The sequence below is a fragment of the Rhynchophorus ferrugineus genome, unplaced genomic scaffold (genome assembly GCF_030347505.1).
Source record: "Rhynchophorus ferrugineus isolate W39M unplaced genomic scaffold, kcgeb_rfMv2 rfM1, whole genome shotgun sequence".
Taxonomy (NCBI): Eukaryota; Metazoa; Arthropoda; class Insecta; order Coleoptera; family Curculionidae; genus Rhynchophorus; species Rhynchophorus ferrugineus.
In genome coordinates, this window is record NW_027472580.1 from 79,560,425 (window position 1) to 79,583,691 (window position 23,267).

Genomic DNA, 23,267 nt, shown 5'->3' on the forward strand with positions numbered 1-23,267 from the left:
CAGCAATTTAACGATGCACACAATCTCACAGCAATCTCTCATACTATATTTTGACTTAAAAACTGTTTCATTCCAACTCTAATACCATCTAAATAACATCGAGAAATGGTTTAACCAGAATAAACCAGAGAATAAAAGCAAACCTATGTTACCTACACTCTGAGAAGAGAAACTTGTCCGTCGGTAAAATTATATAACGAAAACATTTCTCAAAAGGAACATGCAAAGTACTTGGGTACCTTTATTTAAATCCAAGATTAACTTGGGAGAAGCATATTTAGACTAAGAATTGGTCGCCACACATACATTATAGAGTATAATCTCCAAAATAATTGAAACAATTGTCAGGTTACAAAAATGGCACAAAATTCCATTGGAAACTATTCAGAGACTCTATGAATATATTCCGTGAGAAGCTTAATCGCAAAACTTTACTTATAAATATCATGTATAAGTTAGTTGTTCGTCCTAATTTATAGTCGTACTCATATTTTCATTAAAAAACTAACCTGAACTTTATATATATTATATAGCCATCTAACTTTCTCTCCCATTAAACAAATTATTACCCTGACATCGAAAACTATAATGTTTCGATTATTCGATTTCGATTATTTAACAGTATACAATTCAGCCCTGATGAAATTCCGACTTTATTGAGTTAAAATTACAATTAAAAGGATCGTTTTCTGATATTTATTTTCCTTTCGGTCGGGAATGGAAATCCATTTAATTTAAATGTCGAGAAAGTGAAGACAATAAATGAAATAAAATGAGAAGGCGAAAATGAAATAAATTGACACCACAGCACTAATCTGCAATAATTGATTGTGGTGAGAGGAAATTTATTACTCGGTTGGAGTGCGAAGATGAATATACGACATAATTAATAAATATAGACCAAAAATATTGTTTGGCAATTTAATACCGAAAAAAAATTAAACTATATTGCACATAAAATTTTAAGCAATGAGAGAAAAGTGATGGTATACAAATCCATTACCTAGTTAATCTGGATATTCAATTATTCAATTTTCAATTATGAGGCGCAGCAAGCAACAAAAGTATAGAAATATTGGAAAGATTCCGGAGCAAGGGAGCTTTAACATCAGGGATCTGGATCTTGGTGTGCAAACAGTAAAGCATAGGTGAACATTACGGCACACATTTTTAGAGCCGACTTGTGTGACATACAAACGAGCTGGTGTTGGCCATACCCCACAACTGCACTTACAGATTGAAGCTCTCTCATTAAAAGATATAATAGTAAACAGTTTAACAGATCGACAACACAAAAAAGCTAATCTTACCAGGAATATGAATGAGACAACCTGATGAATGATATGACATTGACGCCCAAATCATCGTAACCCCTGCCATGTTTGAATGTAGGAAGCAGGTGGTTTAGACCTTTCGTGAACGTTAGATTATTTTTTTTATCGAATTAGTATAATCTCATCTCAAGTGAATGTTGAAATTGGCTGTCAGTTTTTCCGGGATAGTTCTATGATGTCTGGCTTCAATTCTTTTTAACGTTCCTTGATCTTTATCAGTTAACTTCAATTTCGCCATTTTCGTTTTACCATGTTTTCTGTGTAACATTACCGTGGATACTGTCGTTAGTGAAACATTTAACATCATCAGGGAGATATTTCACATATATTTGATTGATGATTTCACATGATTTTATAACATATTTCCCCGATTGTTATATAGAATAAAGCGTATATTACACTAAAATATATACCTACAAGAGTTTGCATATAAACTGAGCAATAAATATTCATCGCTTTATCACATGCAAGAAAATTAACTAGATTGCATAGTCTTCATATTATTTCGCCTATCCCCTACAGGTCGAGTAATTTAACAATAAATATCGCATCACATTAATTTTAAAATTCTGATGTGGGGACACCTTTTTAGAATGTACTTGACTTCACTGGCTCAGTTGTCATTTAATTTTAACTCGGAGAACTGTGAGTATATAAAAAAGTATTGCTTTATTGTTATTTTATAGTTGCTCGAAAAGTATGTTCAATCAATCAGTTAAGACGTTCAATTAAGATTAAGGTTATTTCAAAGTATTTTGGAACTCGATTTTTAAGTGACAAGAAACCTGTTGTGGATCTAGACGTATATAGAAGAAGAAGACCTATATATATATATATATATATATATATATATATATATATATATATATATATATACAGGTTTTCTATACTGTTATACCTTTTAATCGGGCATTAACAAATGCTGGTTCCTAATTGGTGGATGTGGTGTTGCCTATATTATCGTGGCGCTATTTGAGAGTGACGTATTATAATAATTTATTTGCCTTAAAAAGGCGTTTGAGATAAATTGAGATGTATTGATACAATATACATTATTCCAAATATTTTCCACAATTTTGTGGAAACAATTTGCTGTTTTATTTGCAATAATACGTTGGTCAATTTATCGTTAATATAATTGAGGTCAATAGATGTTTGCTGTAATAGTTTCTTCAATTTTAGCAGCTCATAATACATTATACCTTGCTTTTCGTTGTCGATGTAGTAGTAGGTCGACCTTTCATTATGATAATAATAAAATCATCTTAATTTATATTCATGTTAAGTTGTATAAAAGTTTGTGCTGGATTTTTGACCAATACATCAAACATTCTTGGTTCTTCAGGTTGTTCTTTGTTAATGAGATCAATATAACCACTTTAATATCTTGAACAGCTTGATCGTAAGTTTCTAAGAGTGTTTGCCTTACATAACAGATTTGTTTAGATCAAATGATAAAAATAATGAAGGTGGCAAAAGTAGTTTTGAATATTTCATAATTAGCGTCTGTATACTCAGTAATACTAATTCGAAAACTGTTATTTTAGGTAGAGTAATGTAAAAATCATCAAATTTTGCAGTTAGGTTAGGTTGGTTAATAGTTGTTTACATTGATACTTCGCATTTTCACCAATAAATTTAGGTTAAAATCAAAAAACGAGTGACCAAAAACATGCAACCATGTAATAACTACTTTCAGTAGTAATGTGTTTCAGTAACAAAACCTTACAATTAATTAAAATCATTTTTATGAAGAGAATACGGTATCTTCGTCATTTTGAGACCGACAAATTGGCGCATTTAACGCGACAAGCCCCTTTTATGAGTTATAGGAAAATCAAATTTTAGCGCTCTCTCGGACGCCTCCTTCCCAATTATCGGTTTATGCTTTAATTAAACAATCAATTGGCGTTTCTGGAGTTCGATCAAAGGGCATAGGGGGACGAGCTTGGATTTTAATTGGAACCGTTCAAATATTTGCCTAAACGAAGGTGATTGTTTCAAGCGTAGTGTATGTTGTGGTTAAATTGGGGATACTGTAGCGTGTTCAGTATATTTAATGCCATTGGTTCATTTGCTATTATTGAGTTATAGACAATTTTTAAATTTTTTCATAGAGTCATTTGGTTTAATGGTTTATCTATAGTTAGTGAATCTTTAGATATCCAGAAAAATATAACAATATTTTCTGTGGGTGTTAAAACATTACCGATTGATTGATTTACAAAAATTAAATTAAACCTAAACAGTAAACCTTCAAATATCATTGGTATTATAAAACGCTGTATAATTTTGAGCGTCTAAATATATTCCAGTATATTTTTTGACAAGCATAACCTCTGCACGTCTAGTTGTATTCGACATCTGGCAAAACAAAACAGACCCATATCTCTGGTTGCAATTAGTTTATTAGTTGTAATGGGTGAACTCGTTACGAAATTGCAGGATCTCGGAGAAGCTTCACCATGCTTGTAAAGACCATATAGCAAAAAGTTTCGCATGATAGAAAAGATATTGCTCATCGTAAACGCTTTCATTCTACTTTTAACTGTCAACAATTAGTGGTGCGGTTGATGCTGTTTATTAACGTAGGAAACGATCAGAATTGAGCACTGGTAAATAACAGATCAATTGAAAAGTCCCCGGCCTGACACATAGATGACGCTACTAGAATTAAATCCATATGTTTTTTAGTTAGCCGTAAACCTCAAACGATGCGTGTATAAATTTGACAACTGTCGGATCATTAGTTTGTGAATTATAGCACTTTGAGTGAAGCAACTTTGGTTATTGTGAAAAAACTTGATAAAAAGGAATTTCGATTGTTAATAAAATATTACTTCTTGAAGGGAAAAAATAGAGTTGAATCAAAAAATTGGCTTGATGCCAAGTTTCCGGACATTATCCCAGGAAAATCAAGTATCAAGGATTGGTATGCTAAGTTTAGACGTGGTGAAATGAGCACCGAAGACGGTGAATGCAGTGGACGCCCAAAAGAGGTTCGTTACCGACAAAAACATTAAAAAACCCATGAAATAAAATAGCAGACATTCTAAAGATATCAACTGAATGTGTACATCATATCATTCACGAATATTTAGGTATGAGAAAGCTCTGTGTAAAGTGGGTACCGCGCGAGCTCACTATTGGCCAAAAACAACATTAAGTTGATGATTCGGAGCAGTATTTGAAGATGGTCAAGCGTAATAAACCCGAGTTTTTGCATCGATATGTGACAATGGATAAAACATGGCTGCATAATTTTACTCCGAAGTCCAATTGACTATCATCCGAGTGGACTGCACACGACGAATCCGCTTTAAAGCGTGGGAAAACGCAACAGTCGGGTGGCAAGGTTATGGCGTCTGTTATTGGACCGTTTGAAGGACTAACTATGCTCTTGTTAATCCTTGCATTTTACAGGAAGCAGAGAACATTGAAAGAAATACTAAACACTTTGAGGAATACCTAAAAATACTTCCTGAACATACTGATCTATTCGATTGATCAAAAAAATGCAACTGGTGCAAAACTTCTATGGGTGCCGTCCACACATATAATATCTGGTTCTTTTTTAATTTTCTTTTCCATGATTGAATTTATGAAACCCACGACAAAATATTTTTTATTTATGAAAAATATTCGCAATTGCTGTACATATACATAACGCTATGCTATTAGCTTCTATTAAGATTACATTTACTGCAATATTAAAGATGTTTTTTCACTTATTGAGCTTGTTTGACTACAAAACAATCCTTCTAAAAAATCTAATAAGGGAAATCATATTTTCATTGTAGTTACTATGTAACCATAACCATATTTCAGCCTCTAGTGAATTTGTCAATTCTTGTTAGTGCAATATGCGAATGTACAAATCTAGCCAATGTCAGCTCACTGGACGTTTTGATTTTATAGGCGTTTATTACAGAAGAACGCACTGAAAGTGACCTTAACCCCCGGACAAACCTTTAGCCATTTTCCTGGGGGGAGGTGTTATACCCGCAAGGCAATGTCCCTTTTCCAGTGTTGTTTTTTAGAAATTAAGATATCGGTAGATATTCAGTATTGTTGGTGCCTTGGTGGATCAAACATGCTACGACGTTTTATTCTTGAAATAAAATTGTTTTTGTAATAAAGGTATGATTTTTTTAAACGTAAATCACAACAAATATAGCCTGATGCTTGAATAGTGATTAAAAGTATATGAATAATAGCTGTGATAAAGTTCTCTATTGGCGTTACTATTCATCCAAAATTAAGTATCGTTGATGAATAATAGTTTTTCTTCTGAAATATGTTATATGTTTATTTTAAATTATTTAAATTCCCAGTCAAACTCTATTATCTTCATCCATCAATTATAATCTATGTATCAATTTATCTATAAACTATTGAACTGAATTATCAAGTCAAATTTTTTACGGATTGCAGGTCATCCGTAGCTCGATTGACTGCCTTGGAAAAATTTAAAATAAATATATAACAGCGATAAAAATAAAAAAGCATTAAAACTCTGCTAATTAATGTTCCATGCTGCGGCTTTAAATCAGGAAATCAGAGAATACGCAAAGAATGAAATAAAGGCGGAACTGTTCGACGTACCTGCGGAAAATTTATTTTCATTCTTAAGTTTGAATTCGAGGAAGAACTTGGTCCTTTTTTTCCGCAATCCCTGGGGACACGGGAAAACAGGAATTATATAAGCAAATGAAATACGCGATAATATCTTGTGATGTTTTCAATGGCAGACATTTTAATCCATTAGTATTATTTTAACTTTTTTTTTATTATTTCTTATTATTTTCTTATCGTAGGGATTTGCTATTACTGAAGCTCACGGTGAGATCGCTTGCTCTACCATCTTCCTTAAATCTGACCTCCACTTGGAGTCAACAACCCGTCTTGGACCATCTAATACCTAACTATTCCACTCGTACCTCTCACATAACTGAAGATCTTCTATCCAAGGTTGGAATTGGCTTGTTGCATCCTTTCTTTGTTTATTACCCCAATTTTCCCTCTTGGACCTTCACTACCCCCTTCATAGACACATCTTTGTGTCGATTTTATAAAAGTGAACATTGTCCTTACTTTATTCGGTCCAAATTCTGGCAACTTCTCCACTCTTACCCTGGTCGCATGCTCATATAAAGTTTCGTTTCAAGCTCCCTGAACAGGGTTCAGTATTGACCACTGTACTCTTCGCGATATTCAAAGCTTTATCCTACATGTCAACACAATCCATCAAAGAATGACTAATCCTGACTGACTCCCGAAATGCCCTCGATTGTTTCCTGGAACAGAAATTCAACCATCACCTGGTCACCGATTCACTGTCAATTATTCATACTTTCTGTCTGAATGATATCAGGACAAGTTTACTGTGGTATACCGGAAAATGAGCGCGCGGATAGTGCGGCTAAATCGGCAGCCTTATCTCCTCTTTCCATCACGGATGTTCGTGTCCACATCGACGTTATCCCATTTGTTTCTTATTTTACAAATAACGAGGTACAAGATTGTTGGACCCAGGAGGCTAACCACAACATGCTCTTTGAGGTTAAAGCTGATTTTTTCCCTCTTTTCGCGTTCCTTCCTTTCGTCACCATGCCGTAGCTTTGAGTTGACCGAGATTGGGTCGTTATCGTTTCTCTCACGGTCACTTGATGACTTCAAGCCCGCCTGCTCACTGTGAGTTTTGTCACCGTGCTTCTATTTCAGTCCACCACATATTGAACTAAATATGAGCATATAATCTACCTTATGTTAAGTTTAATCTTACTGACCAAATAACCATTACCACTTCGGTATGTGGCTGATGTGTACTGTCTGGATAGAACCTCTACTTCGTTATGCTTGTATTTGTAGTCCTGTATTTGTGCTCATTTTTAAATTGTATATACTATATACATTTTTTTTATTATTGAACTTTGCTAATGGTTAACATAATTGAAATTGCTTTATAGTATGTGTTATATGTTATGCCACGACTACCACATCGCTAGTCGTACGTGAGTAACTCGAAAATTGACACCATCTTGAGAATGCAATGTTTCTTTCAAGTAGAATTGGGACCATAAAGGCAGTATCGTTCACATCACTGTCATTCCAACAAGTCGACCTAATATTTTTAAAATAAAGTTGTTTTGTTGAAGTAAAAGTGTGTTTTTATATTTGCGCAAATCAAAACTGACACAGTCGGTAGGATTCCGGGGAAATCATAAGGCTGTTCTCTTTTGAATTCTTTCAATTAACCGGAATCAAATTAATTATAAAGAAAAGAAGGCAGGCTGACGTTGGATTTGCAATAATTCCGCAGTTACTTCAAGCATTCCTTCGGGAAAAAGTATCGCAGTCGAAGCAGTAAGGTCACAAAAGTTGGATTGAAGGTGCTCAACGACCCCTAGATATAAACTATTCCAAGTAAGAAATATTCAAGTTTTAGTCCCGTGAATTTCCGGCACATGCATCACAGTTCAAGGTGTAAGGTGACTTAAGATGGATGGATTGAAGTTATTGTGAATTAACATAGTCTACTGGAATTTAGACAATTAGCTAGCATTTCAGTGTGAACGGCCACCAAAGGCGGAGTGCAGTAGCTCAGTTTCTTAGCTGTAGACAATTGGAATCTAAAGTCACCATAACTAGAAAACCATTCCATAGAGTTATACCATGGAAATTTGGGTAATATATAGCACGACTTCATTTAGCAAGGCCTTTTCTTATGAGGCTTTTTGAAGTTGCTGAAGTTTATTCTATACATGGGCTTTTCAATTAAAAAAAGTATTTTGTTAACACCTTAGAAACAGCTCGATCAGTCATTGTAGTAATAACTCTTCCCATTTTTGGATATTTTTCATCTCATATAAATGTCTGAAAATAGTTGTTGCTAAGCTCTCTTAACGTTATTTTATAGTTTAGGCTGAGATTTTGTTTAATAAGCCTTACAATGTATTGTTTTCGAACCTTTTTTTTGTTAATATCTGTATAAGCTGAATAATCTAGTAATATTTATTAGAAAACTATTATTTTATGTAGAGAAATGTCAAAACTATTAAATTTAACAGTTTAATAGTTGTTTACATTCATATTTTGTTCTTTTACCGATAGATATCGTTAACTACATATATCAAGAGGTCGAGGTTTAAACGAGAGTAGCTCACAAGCAATTTCAAAATCCCCATTGACATAAGGCAGGGAGATGCTAAGAACTTGGTGGGATCAAATCAGTAATTTGATTTTTTTAAATGACTGAGGCAGCGATTAGGAAAATCGCTTTTTTCCATCGCAGTAAGGCCAGACTACAAAAAGCTACGTGAATGACGCTAGTGATCGACCAAAATTGAAGAAGATTGGCTGGAGAGTTTTGGTGCGTCCACCTCTTATATTAAGAGTTGTAGATAATTTTGGTATGAAATTAAGATATATCTTCATTCACTAATACATTATAATATGTCTCCAGCTTTGTTCTCTAGCTGCTTGAATTTGAATGTTTCGAAAGAAACTGTAACTAGACACATGTTGTTTACGAAGTTATCCAAGATTTCGTCTTAAAACATGAAATTAGATTACTAAATCACAGCATAGTAGAACACAGCTACTGGGCAACACACAGGAAATCAGAATACTGACGCGAACCTAGTCATATGAAGTTAAATAATAGCTTAAATGGTCTAATATAATTTTAGCTTGGGAAATACATACTGATATATTATGGCAAACTCATCGTGCTTGTAAATAATAATACAAATAAAATAGCGATAAATTAATTTCCTTAAGATTATGTTAAGCATATTTAATATAAGATTTATATATAATTTAATATAATAATATATAATATGATAAAGAAATCTTACTAATGTAGATGAAATTATTTTTATTAATACCAAATTTGTATCCATAATTTTATTTACAAGTATGCATTTAAAGTCAATTATATACAGTTACCATAACTAAGGATTTCCTAATTTTAAAAGATAATTTTAAATTACAAGTAGGAATTGCAACTTTGTTAAATACATGTTTTGCACATTTGTCAATTGGTCTTATTTATGTCTTTCAGTTTATTTTGGTATAGATCAGAAATTTTAATACTACAGAAAGTATAAAGTATAAATTGCCAAAAACTCAGCATATTCTTAGTTGAATTAACGGATATTTCGAAACGGAAATCTCACCATTTTTCGGAAAATTAATTATGTTAAATTTGTTAATCATGTTGATTTTATACTTCCATTCGTCTAGCAGCAAAACAAAATAGCTAAAATTTGTTTGAAATGGGCCTATTTAAGATATCCTTTTGTTTTTTTCTATATGCTGTGATCCACTACTTTGCTGTTGCTAAAATAGCAATTTCAAAGTGTCGACATCGTGAAGAAGGAAATGAAACAAAAACAAAATTGTTTACCGTATTGAAAAAATCTATTTTCGAGGCGTAGACGTTCGATTGGAAGGGCGATTTTTGTTTGGGTATTCGCCCCGAGATATCAAATTGGGAGGTCAGACGTCGAGGACGTTTAATCGACGAAGCTTACGAAGCGAACTTAATTGCACCAAATAAAAATAGAACCGTGATTTACCCGGACATTTTTGCGTCTAGATTGATTATGTACAAAATGAAACGTTTTCTGTATTTCCTCGGGAGATAATAAAAACGAAGCCGTTCAAGTGCCTTATCTGCCCCTTCAGGATATTTCTAATCCTTTATGATGAAAAATGTACAATTGGGTTTTTTTTAAATCACCTAGAACATTAACAATCTACCCGTCGGCAATAGGTATTATTATGTGATTTCCGTTATATAATATAACCATCCTGACATGTAGAAGATCCTTCAGTAAGTGATCTGCTGTACAATTTTCTAACTATTCCAACTTATTTTAAAACGTATCCTAACTTATTCTAAAAATTAGTCTAACTTGTTCTAGATATTATTAGTTAGTTCGTATGGTAGTTTGCGTTTGAGCATATGCACTATACGGTCATCGTGCGCATTTAACTATTTAGCGAGTGCATTGGGATGCACTAATAGTCTTTCTGAGTATTTCCCACTAACACTCCAAATCACACTCGTTACGGGTTCTAAGGGGAATCGTTTGTTGGACACGTAATATGGGGCATCGACGATGATTCGCATCACTTTATTCTGGAACCTCTAGAGGATATCTATGTTAGATTTGCTAGTAGTACACCACAGTTCAATACCATAGGTCCAAATGGGCCTAAATATTGATACAGCGGAATCTTGTTATCTAATGATAATTTAGATTTACGCTCTATATCAGTACATTTGGTTTAGTTTAACCCCAAGCTGTTTGCGTTTTGTCACTATGTTTTTTTCCATGTCAAACGTCGATCAAAATGCATTACCAGATATTTAACGTTGTCTGCTTGCGGAAGTTCATGACTATTCAATTTTACTGAGGGAAACACAGCCCTCTACAACTCCTTCCACAAAGGATGAATGTGACATGGGTATATTTTGTCTCATTTGCTTTGATACGCCACGTTTTCAACCACAATTCGACTTTGTTACGATGAAGTTGGAGGTTTCTTGTAGCTGATATTGGATCCTCGTGTAATCGTTGTATCGTCAGAATATGTTGCAACAGTAGGGTTTCTTGAGGTCGGTAGGTCAGCTGTATAAAATAGATGTAACAATGGGCTAAGAACACTGCCCTGCGGAACACCCGAATATATTGGATGTAGGTCAGTGTATTCGCCACCCTGGTTGGCAATAAAATGTCTGTTTGTGAGGTATGATTTTCATATGGCATATAGCTTATATAGATATGGCAAAAGCTTTTTCAATTCAATCTGCAGTGCACTGTCCAACACCTTGTCGAAGGCCTGAGAAATATCGAGAAATGCAGCGGAGCAATATTTTTTATCGTTTAAGTTTTTGTTAATTTAGTTGTCTATTCCATGTATTTGTTTTATTGTTCCGTGTTTATTACGGAAGCCAAATTGATGGTCTGAAATAATATTTCTCTCCTTTGCGACTATTTTGAGTCTCTTAATGTAGAGTTTTTCGGATAGTTTAAAGATCACAGGTAACAGGCTTATAGAACGATATGAGGAGACGTCTTCTGATTTTTTCCCAGGTTTAAGAATCATAATGATTTGAACCACTTTCCAAGTGCTAAAAAAGTAATTAAGTCTTAACATGGCATTAAATATGAATGTTATTAATTTAACACTTTTCTGAGAGCTCTTTTAAGATTCTTCCAGTAATTAGGTAAAAACCAGGAGCTTTTTTAGCATTGATTTCTTTAAGTATTGTTTGTTTTACTACCTTGACAGTAAATTTATCATGTGGCAGATCCATTTCCATAAACGGGGTGTTAAGAAAGTCAACTATGTTATGTTCTTTTATTGTGGATATTTCAGAATTAGTTAGAATAAACACAGAACGACATATACAAGATTAAGCTACAACTATTACGGAGAGAAAGTTTAATAAAATTTTGTAGGACTGTGTTGGCCAGTTAGACCTGGCCAATTTTGCTACGAACTTCTCTGATATTAATTATTAAGGAAGTACATTTATAGATATATAAAGTTCGAGATAGACTGAACCGATTTGGCTAAGTTTGATTTTGAAGTCGAAGGAGAGTTGTATGTAGTGAGCAGATATGGAATAGTTGGCAGGAAAATTGAAAAAACATTAGTTTTGTTTTCCCATACTATGGCGTCATTGTTATAAATAGTTTCACGGTCACCACGTAATAGATCGACTTCATCAAATATCTTATCAAATATTTTATCCTACATCAAAGTAGTTAATTGGTTGTAGTTAAAATAATATTGTAAATAGATGAATAGGTGTAGATAGGCGTTAAGCTAAATTGTGTGTATTTATTAGAGTATAAAATGCGTGTTATTCAGTGATTACATCGATTATTATGTTTATATTTTATTTTAAAATGTCTTTTTTGTGTTAAAAATTTAAGTTTGATTATTTTTTAATTTTTAGTGAGTTCCTTATTTATTTTTTAAAGTCGGTTCAATTTTTTTGTTTAAATATTTTTATATTTTACTATATGCACACAATTTAAATTAATACCTATCTAAACCTATTTATCTATTTACAATTATGTTAACTACTACCAACAGATCACTTTGAAGTCGGTGCCGAGCAACAAATGAGATTTTTTTTGTTCGTAATTTAATTTTGTGTACATTGTCACAAAATTATAATATTATTTTTGTGCTATTTAAAAGGAAATAGGTCTGCAGAATGATACATTGTGATCTACCAGATGGCTGAACAATATGGTGGAACAAACAGATTATTAAGTCTTCATGCCTATCACTGCGTATTTAATCCACTCGAATTGATATGGGATGTGGCAAAGAATAATTACAATAGACATGCAAAACGAGAAGTATATACAAGCAAGAATTGTCTAGATATATGATAAGAAGCATTGTCTATAATTATACCTTTGGTTTCGATGAACTCGATCAAAAATTGAGATTTGATGGAATCGCAAACAAACGTTCCAGGTAGGAAATTGACAGATTAGTGATTCACTTGAACAGCAATTCCAAAAGTGACAGTGATTGAATGAAGCTTTCTAAATATAGGATGAATTATGATTCAATGCTGACAACTACCAAGACCAAGACAAAGATGACAATGGAAACAATTAAAAGTGAGAAAGAACCATAGAAATGATTTATGTGCAATTGTTTAGAATATATATGAGCATTTGGTTAAAATGTATAAGAAGATAAGGAATACTAACTATTTAGCATATATGGTAAATGCATTAAGGAGTATGCAGTGATTACATCTAGTTAATATATGTCTGTCTAAAGTTGTATATTCGTTTTACAGTCAGACAATATTATCCTTATCATTTCATTCTATTTAAAAAGAGATAGAATAATGTTAGAGAAGTTCGAATACGTAATGGAATGAGCCTGCAGAAGTTGTCCGTTTGTCAAACTTCTGAAAATTCTTCAAAATATTATAATTACGGGTTCAACGGTAACCGGCAAACGTTGTTTTAACGCTTTGTTTTAATAAATTTGGAATCGCCGCGGTTTTTATTGAAAATATTTTTTTGCACCTTGGTCACTAAAATATCTCAAAAAATAAAAAACAATATAACCTTAAATTCGCTAAAAAGAAACCGTGTTTATGCGAAACAGGTGACGAATCAAAATCAATATTGGTGTTTCAGAGATTAAATATACGAAATGTGTAAAACAGTAAGTAGTTTTTTCAATCGAAACATAATTTAGTACAATTATTTCAGATAAAATTGTTAGTCTGGAAAGTATCCACAGAGATCCAAAAGATATACAGCTCTACAGGGAGCTGTAGAACATCCATTCATACATTGTTGGATAATCTAGGATTTAAGTGGTGTAAAGATAACCCACGAAGGGGTTTAATGGAACTTCCAAAGGTAGCTTTTAAAAGAATACAATTTTTAAAAACATGTAACAAAATCAAGGAAGAATTATATCAATTTATATATTGAAAAGAGCCATGAATATTTCAGAATGGTACATTTGGTTGCTCATGGCAAGATGATAATAAATATAGTAAAAAGACAATAAAGATTCATGGAACGTAAACGTTGGAATAACTATTGATTAGGTTTTTTTAGTCATAACATTTATTCATTGCAGACATATAGTTCTTCATGCTGGAAATAGGAATAGTTTTATTCTTGGTGCAGAATTAGTGTTTTTTCAAGTCCAAGGGTGACTACCATGCAGAAATGAACCATAACTGGTCTTTGCAGTAGTTTGAAAGTCAGCTTTTAATGGTGGAGAAAATCCTAATAAGTTCATCAACAAACGCTGCAATTAAGGAATGGCTTAAAGTACATAAAACAAGTTTCGAGGAAATTATGTTAAAGAATGAACTATTTCAAATTATTACTCGGTAAATATAAAGGAAATAATTAATTGCATTTTATGTAATTTACTTTTTTAGAATTAAGCCTGAGAAAAGATAGTAGGTCAGATTACTGAATGTTAAGGCCACAGAGTATTATGTCTCCCTCCCTATCACTACATTTTTAATCCAATTGAGTTGATATGGGGTATTGCAAAGAATTATTACAATAGATATTCAGGTCGAGGAGGATATTCAAGCCAGAACTGTCTGGATTTATGGATAGAGGCATTGTTGAAAACAACTCTTTCGGTTTGTATGAGCTCGATCAGACACATTGAAGAAGAAATTGACAAATGGTAGAATCTTGAGCAAGTTTTTAATAGATTGGAAATAAACAGCTTGGTTATTAACTTGACTAGTATTTCTAAAAGTGACTGTGATTGAATAAAACTTTATGAATGTTAGTTTATGGTTCAATGCTGACGATTACTAAGACTTAAAGAAGATTATAAATTTAAAACTAAATGAAAGAGGAAACCACTAAAGGTCACTATACAATTAATATACTTTAATTGTAGGGAATTGTATTATAGAGTGTGAAAGCTTCATGAGCATGTGTGTTATTATTCAGAATATACATGAACGTTTGGTTAACATGTATGAGAGAAATAACACTAACTGTTTTGCAGATATGGCAAACAATCTGATGAGAAATGTAGTAATATCATAATGTCTTTACAACGAAACATTGCATCGAAAGAAACAAGAACTAAGCGTAAAACATAACTATGCTCTCTAATGAAAGTAAAATACATTACCTAAATACACAATTTTTAATTATGTGGATTAGGACTTCGAGGGATACCACTACATTCAAAAACGCGCCTAGAACCCTACCGATTCTAGTGTGCAAAATAGCTCAATATACATATAATAAAACAACTCTAAACTATAAATTATTGTGACTGTAAAATTAATTCTAGTTTTAAGTTGTTCGATAATAAATGCATTTGATATACTATAATGTTATAATTAATTATATTTAATAGAATATTTGTTTAGATATTTTATTTATATTAAAATGTTGTTATATGTCAGAACCTAAATGTATTAATACTCAGAGTAGCTGCGGCAACATTGCGACGTTTCCCATATCAATGCTATTTTGAATTGACTATATATATATTTAAATACTGTATATAGAAATAAAAAAGGCCATAGTAATAATTTAATTATCAATACCAATAGCACATTCATATTTAAATATCGATTATTATTGATTATTGCTCAACAAACTCATCATATAAATATATAAATGCTCACATGTTATAGCAATAAAAATGTTATAATAATTTACTTATCTATACCGGCAGTACGTTCATATTTAAACGTTCATATCTTAATCTATTTATTGTATCGGCATATTTAGGGAAGATTGCCCAACAAAATCATCATCGGAACACCTAAAATTTTCGCAGTTCGACATGGTATAGTTAGTATATCGTTCGGTGTTTTAACGTAATGCTACATGATAATATTTTATTAATTGAGTTCAAGGAATATTCAGGTTAGTTTTTAATAATTCTTATAGAAAAAGATCCAGTTGTTTACGCATTTAAATATATTTTGATAATGCTGCATATCTTATAGTCTCTCCAAAGAAGATTTGTATATATGTCATATAAATTTGTAACGTTAAAGCGTCGCAACGTTGCCGTATCAATTATGAGTTTTAGTTCAGTTTGGCTTTGACATACAACAAAACTCTACTCTAAATAAAATAATTAAACAAAAATACTCTTAGAAAAATTAAATTTATTTTAATATTATAGTACATATAATTCATATATTATCGAAGGACTTAAAACTACAATTAAGTACATAGCTATAATAGTTTGTAGGTTAGAGTTGTGTTTACCTTTTACGTTTGGTTCTTGTGTCCTTCTGTACAGTGTTTTCTTGTAAAGACGTTTTGATATCACTCTTTCTCCTTCCTATTTCATATACATATTTCTTGATAAAATTAAATTTAATCACTGCATTCTCCTTAAGGAATTTACTATATCTGTAAAATTGTTACTATTTTTTCTCTACTAACACATTTTAAATAAATGTTCATGTATATTCGGGGCAATTACACAGATATGTGTGCACATAAATCTTTTACACTTTACAATAATATTTCCTACAGATATCATATATTAATTATATTCTCACCTTTACTTGTTTCCTTATTTTACTTGGCAGCATATCATATTCAGAAAGTTTCGTTCAAGTGAATAACTAAGTTGTTAATTTCCAATCTATATAACATTTGCTCAGAATTCCATCATTTGTTAATTTTTTCTTCAATGTGTCTGGTCGGGTTCATTCAAACCGAATGTGTTATTAACCATTATTATTTCCAGTATGAAGTATAATATATCAACAATTAATTATTAATTAACGTTATGACTAATAAATTCTAATTAATTGTTATTTTAGCGTTTTTTCCATCAACTTTTGTTGTTAACTATCAACTGTTTCTATTATCATCTTGCTATGAGTGACCATTGGTCCCATGTCTCATCTAACTACATAAATTGAAACAATAAGTCTTCCTTCATTTTATAACATGCTTCTTGCAAAGATTATATTCTATTAAAAGCAATATCCGGAAGTTTTACTTGACCTCTTCGATACTTTTCGGGCTAACAGTTTCCTTTGAAATAATTGTATTAAATTATGTTTGTACTGAAAAACTACTCACTGTTTTTACACATTTCATATATTTAATCTCTGATAGAGCTAATATTAAGCTGATCTTAAACTAGAAAAAAATGACTCGTTGGTAAAAAAGATATTTTAAAATATATCAGATAATATATTAAGTGGGGATATCTAACTGTATTTAACGGTTTATTATTTACATCTTAATTAGGTGCTTGTATTTAATCTGATCATTCTATCATATTAAAAAAAATTGATTGAGCAAAATAGATAAAATCATTAATACAAATAAATTAATGTAAAAAATACAAAATGATATGGAAACGGTCCTCTACTTACAGTTTATATTTCCTAACATGGCCATCTTTGGCTCTCTTTTTCTCATCTAACGTTTTGTTCTTAACATTTTCATTTCTGCAATATGTATACTCATATTATATATTTCTGAATTTTAATTTTATAATAGGTGAAAAATTATTCTACTTAATTCTCACATTTTCGTTCACACAGTTTCTATCTTTTTTAACTTGTTTTTATTATGATTCCCAATAACTCTATCCAAGTTTTGTTGGCAACGGAATGGAAAATAGTGCAGAGATTCTTCAGTTTTTTTTTAGTTTTTCTTGTCCCGGTCCGACGGTAGTCCCTTATTGATCATTAATTCACCTCAGAACAAATCTGTCGTTTTCTAATATTGTTATCATCATAAAATGGACGTTATATCTGCAACTCAGCTTCCCTCTTCCAAATTGACTCTTCTCTACAGTAACTAGATCAACTAAGTCAAATGATTCATTTACTCGTTTCGCACGTTATTGGATCAACATTTTTTGATTATTGTGTATTTTTTCCTCTTTGTGGTTATTCTGTTCAAAAAGAATTGCACTTCCTTTAGTCTTTCGTATTTTCCTGACATTAGCACCACTTGCAATGTTTCAGTGACGCTGCTCTCAATTCTGTTTAAATTCTACTCTAAATCATTGAGTGTTGCTCTCAACATATCAAAAACTGTTCTCATAATTCTCTCTACTTATCCATTGCATGGAAAGGATTATTTCATGGAATCCCTGCAGCAACCAGATTTAGTTTAACTCCTTCATTTGTTCTTTATTCCAATGCACATAACATTGCATACTTCGTAAAACAAAAATCGCAATTAATATATGAGCTTTCCAATTAGATTTTTTAGCCTCTCGAATCAATATAAAATAAATGAAGTTAATTGGGCAAATCATATTAAAGATTTGTGGCTTGAACATCAGAGTTTAGATAAAGAAAAAGCTATGCTAGAATATTTGAAGTCCCCTATTGATCATTAATTGACTCTTCTCTATAGCAACTAGATCAACTAAGTCAAATGATTCATTTACTTGTTTCTCACGTTTTTGGATCAACATTTTTTGATTATTGTGTATTTTTTCCTCTTTGTGGTTATTCTGTTCAAAAAGAATTGCACTTCCTTTAGTCTTTCGTATTTTCCTGACATTAGCACCACTTGCAATGTTTCAGTGACGCTGCTCTCAATTCTGTTTAAATTCTACTCTAAATCATTGAGTGTTGCTCTCAACATATCAAAAACTGTTCTCATAATTCTCTCTACTTATCCATTGCATGGAAAGGATTATTTCATGGAATCCCTGCAGCAACCAGATTTAGTTTAACTCCTTCATTTGTTCTTTATTCCAATGCACCTAATATTGCATACATCGTAAAACAAAAATCGCAATTAATATATGAGCTTTCCAATTAGATTTTGGCAATGAGTTTAGTCGAAAAGATACTGGTATTACATCTTTAACTTATGTTTTCAGCTATCAATAGTAGCTCAAATGGAGGTTCTACACTATTAGTCTTCTTTAATATTTCCACCATAAAGTTTTATAAATTAAAATAGGTTTATTCGAATAAAATGTCAATTACGGGTGATTTTATTATAAAGAGTGTACTGGAAAAATGTGTACCTATATGAAAAAGTGAGAAATATTGTAGAATGATCACTACAGCTTCTCATCGGTGATCCATTTGTCATATGTTCTTGTAATCGAGAAATTTCAGTAACAATGACAATAACGATGTTTCAGAAAACTAACCCATGATCCTAAGAGTTTATACACCAACTGAATATATAGAATTAGAAGCAGATACTAAAACTACCGGCCAGGAGTTATTTGAGGAACTTTGCAAATGTCTGCACATTCAGGAACATTGGTGGTTTGGACTGGCTTATAGGGGAACTGAAAAAGAGTATGTTTGGATAGATAAATCAAAGAAGGTAAATATTTAAATGTTATTTATAAAAAATAAATTTAATAACATTTATATAATTTTATGAAAACTCCATTAAATAATGTCTGTGTATATAATAAATATACAATGAGTTATTATTCTCCATTAATAAACGAGGAATATTTGAAGGTAGACATTTTAATTTTTATAGTATTTGTCTAGTTATTAATAAAAGCAGATTTTCAGACAAAAAGGCTATATTATCGAATTCTTTTATTTAATAGTATCGAATATCGAATTCTTTATAAATTTTCTTTATTTACAGGAGATGGGCAAAATTACATCAACACTTTACAAAAAGAACTAAGTTAATTAAGAACACAGTTATAATAGTTTGTAGAACAGCTTTGTGTTTGATTATATAAAAGCAATATATTTAATTTTTATCGGAGAACATATATCCAGAAGCAATAAGATGTAAACCAATATCCGGAAGTTCCATTAGAACTCTTTGATACTTTTCAGAATAACAGTTTCCTTTGAAATAATTGTATTAAATTAAGTTTGTATTGAGGAACTACTCATTGTTTTTATGCATTTCATAAATTTAATCTCTGATAAAGCTAACATCAAGCCGATTTTAATTATATTTTTAATTTTTTGAGATATTTAAGTGACCGTGTCCATATTAATATTCGGTGCAGCTGTTACTGGCAACATGAGGCCTCCATTATCTCGTCCCCGTTCAAAGTAACTGATTAGAGACACAATCTGTTCTGTCTGGCTTCGGAATCTTCAATCAGAGTAAGAATAAACAGAGATTTGAAATTTATTAAAACAAGCCAAGTGTTGAAATAACGTTTGCGGGTTTATAACCTCTTATTGCTATCGTTTTGAAGAATTTGGTATACGTTTGGCAACAGGACAAGCTAGCAGACAGACTAGTTCGGTTAGACGTTCGTACTTATCAGACAACTGTACTCTGTATCTCTTTTTAACTAGAATAAAATGAAAATGAAAATATTGTCGGATTTTAAAACGAATTTATACATTGCGCCAGGCAATACATAAAACATCTTGATGACGTATGTATAAAATAACTTTGGATAGACTATATATAATATTCATTAATTAATAATTTATTGAGTCGCGATTTTCTTTAAAACAACTGCAATTCTTCCGGGAATAGTGTCTTAATAGTTTCGTGTTCGCCAACTTGTAACAAGATATTGTAGGTTGTTCCTATTAATTTGTCTATCACATGTACATAACCTCAAACATTTCAACGGCCTTAAGAAGATTTTCTGAAATTTGTTTTAGGCACTGTCTCGTTTTCAGAATGATCTAACAAACCTCCTGTTCATCGTCAAATTTTACCCCGAAAATGTGAACGAGCTCATCGAAACCGTTACGATCGAGCATTTCTTCAATTACATCAGAATTCTTATTATTAAAGATGAAATATCTTGTCCGGCGGATATTGCGATGATGTTAGCTTCATGGGCGCTACAAGCAAAATATGGCGATTATAGTAAAGAGAAATTCAATCAGGAGTTCTTTCACAAACAGTCCTTGTTGCCGGATTTGTATGATATGCCTCAAATAGAATTAATATAATTATAACAATTGATAATCATTTTAGCCTCTCGAATCAATATAAAATTAATGAAGTTAATTGGGCAAATCATATTAAAGATTTGTGGCTTGAACATCAGAGTTTAGATAAAGAAAAAGCTATGCTAGAATATTTGAAACTAGCACAGAATCTAGACATGTACGGAATTACCTATTTTAACACAAAAAATGTAATGGGCACTGAAACACATCTAGGAATAGCAGCACTGGGTCTTTACGTATACACAAAAGACGACAAGTAAATGATACAAAATCAAGTTTTCGTTTCGCATACAACTATCAATATTTTCAGACTAAATCCGTCATTTCATTTTTCGTGGTCAGAAATCAAAAAATTGTGCATCAACGGAACCAAATTTATTATACATTTTGAAGGCATTACAGAAAAATTCACCATTAGAACTGCTAGCGAAATAATGAGCAAAAATATACTTGTACTGGGAATTGGAAACCATAAGCTGTACGTTCGAAGAAGGAATCCTGACCCACCAGATATTGTTAAAATGAAAGAGGAAGCAAACGAAATGAGAAAAAACAAGCTGTTGATGAGGTGAGTAAAATATCTTTTGGCATAATAAAGTTAGACCAAAATTGCAGATCTAGAAAAGAAGTAGAAAGCCAACAAAATTCACGCAAATTACAAGTGGATAAAGAAAATGATAATATAATGGATTCTGAAAGAATGCTATGGCATGAAAAAATGAATCTGCTTTATAAAAATGAGAGTGAACAGGAATTGACAAATAACTGCGATATTGAGTTGAAAACCTTACCTAATATTGATAGCAATCAAATATAAAAATGTAATAAATAATTTAAAAGATCTCATAATGATAACTAATTATTAAACATATTCTTTTCGCAACATTTTAGAACGGTAATTTGTTAAAGAAGCACTTCTGAAGATGGTTGAAAATATGCAATCATCATTGTAGTTTCCAATATTTATAGTAAAGTGTTATTAATATTTTATAAAAATATGTATTGTTTAATTTAAGTAAATAAATCGAAGATAACTTCCTAGAGATCATCCGACAAAACCACTGGCCTTACTCAGTCAGTTAATGGCACTTCCTCCTTTTGACTTTACACAATTTTTAGAATTCCTTACGGACAACCAGAATTACGAACAATGAACCCCAAACAGCCCTTTCTTTCCTTGGAATACTGCGGAATTCCAGTTAGCTCAAGTGTTTTTAAATAACCACAGTTAATCCAACCCGAATATGAATTTAAAATGAAATGGTCATAAACTTCGAGTAGAGACTATTCTAGTCACGCCAGTAAGTGATCTGGGTGAGGCTGGATTTCTTTTAACCATGGATATATTTTGAAGCTAAAGATTCTGGTTCAAAACTCACGGTAAACAATAGGCTCAGTTCGGATAAATCTTGGTAAAAAGTAGAATCTAAAATGTAACAAATAATAAGTATTTTAAATAATTTTGTTGTTCGTAGTATGGTTCTTCATAATTTTCTTTGTTTCATTGTTGATTTTTATTAGATTTTTTTTGTTATTCTTGTATTTTACATTATTGGTCTTAGGTTTTCAACAAGCTTTTACTGCCAGCGACAACTGTCACGGCCCTGTTATTGTATTGTCAGCATTAAATCATAATCCCATATTCACTCATTGTCACATCTGAGTCACTATTCAGGTCAATAACTAAGCTATTAATTTCCAATCTAGTTCATTATTCCGCCATTTGTCAAATTATTCTTTTGTGTGTCTGGTGTCCTGTATGATGGAGTTCATCCCAACACAAGGGTGTTATTGTATAAAATCCTTGTCAGCGATCCAAACAGTTCTTGCTTTAATATTTTCCTCGACCCGCATCTCTATTGCAGCTATTCTTTGTCACATTCCATATTAATTCGATTTCATTTAATATGCAGTAATAAGGAGGAAGACGTTACCCTTTGTGGACATATTGTTCAGACATCTGAACTACTGTATATCTCTCTTAGGCCTTTTAGGCAGCAATTTTGCTGGTTTATAACCTCTTATTATCACTCATGTTTTGAAGAATTTTGCAAATATTTGGCAACGGAACTTCTCTAGCATCTTTACATTTTTCTTAACTAGATGAAAGGGAGAAGGAAATATTGTCTGGTATTTACACACTGCAATAGACAATACATTATACATCTAGATGATGTGAGTTCACTACTACTTTGGATAGACTATATTCTTATATACTTCAAACTGATAAGTAAACTTAAACGAACATCTACTAAACCAAGACTCACCACCCATTTGCGAAGAATGGAGAGTCACAACTATCATCGAACACTTCCTTCAAGAATGCAGGACTTACAGCTATGTGCGAAATAAATTGGTAACAACCTGGAGACAACAACACTCTAATAGTATATCCATTGGCAGCTAATTTGTACCATAAGGTCTAATGACGACTCATATTGTAATATTGTAATGAATAACTAGATGTATATGTTTTTATCATGTACTCATTTTATAATATTTTTGTTGTTCCTAGTATG

General features: G+C 31.9%; 1 protein-coding gene across 5 annotated transcripts in view; it reads left to right on the forward strand.

Moving 5' to 3' along the window:
- The window catches only part of LOC143190459 (moesin/ezrin/radixin homolog 1-like), a 71,534-nt gene extending 49,790 nt beyond the window's left edge, over nucleotides 1-21,744 (forward strand). Inside the window, exons 1-7 of one of the 5 annotated variants that reach the window (XM_076394773.1) lie at nucleotides 15,625-15,763; nucleotides 18,987-19,177; nucleotides 20,452-20,717; nucleotides 20,774-21,004; nucleotides 21,059-21,316; nucleotides 21,364-21,569; nucleotides 21,640-21,744. In XM_076394773.1, the coding sequence (XP_076250888.1) occupies nucleotides 18,998-19,177; nucleotides 20,452-20,717; nucleotides 20,774-21,004; nucleotides 21,059-21,316; nucleotides 21,364-21,565 (1,137 nt within the window). In that variant the 5' untranslated portion in view covers nucleotides 15,625-15,763; nucleotides 18,987-18,997 and the 3' untranslated portion in view covers nucleotides 21,566-21,569; nucleotides 21,640-21,744. Of the gene's footprint in view, nucleotides 1-15,624; nucleotides 15,764-18,986; nucleotides 19,178-20,451; nucleotides 20,718-20,773; nucleotides 21,005-21,058; nucleotides 21,317-21,363 lie in introns of those variants that run through there. The other 4 variants (XM_076394770.1, XM_076394782.1, XM_076394791.1 and 1 more) reach the window with 4 other exon arrangements.
- Nucleotides 21,745-23,267: the final 1,523 nt, after the last annotated feature.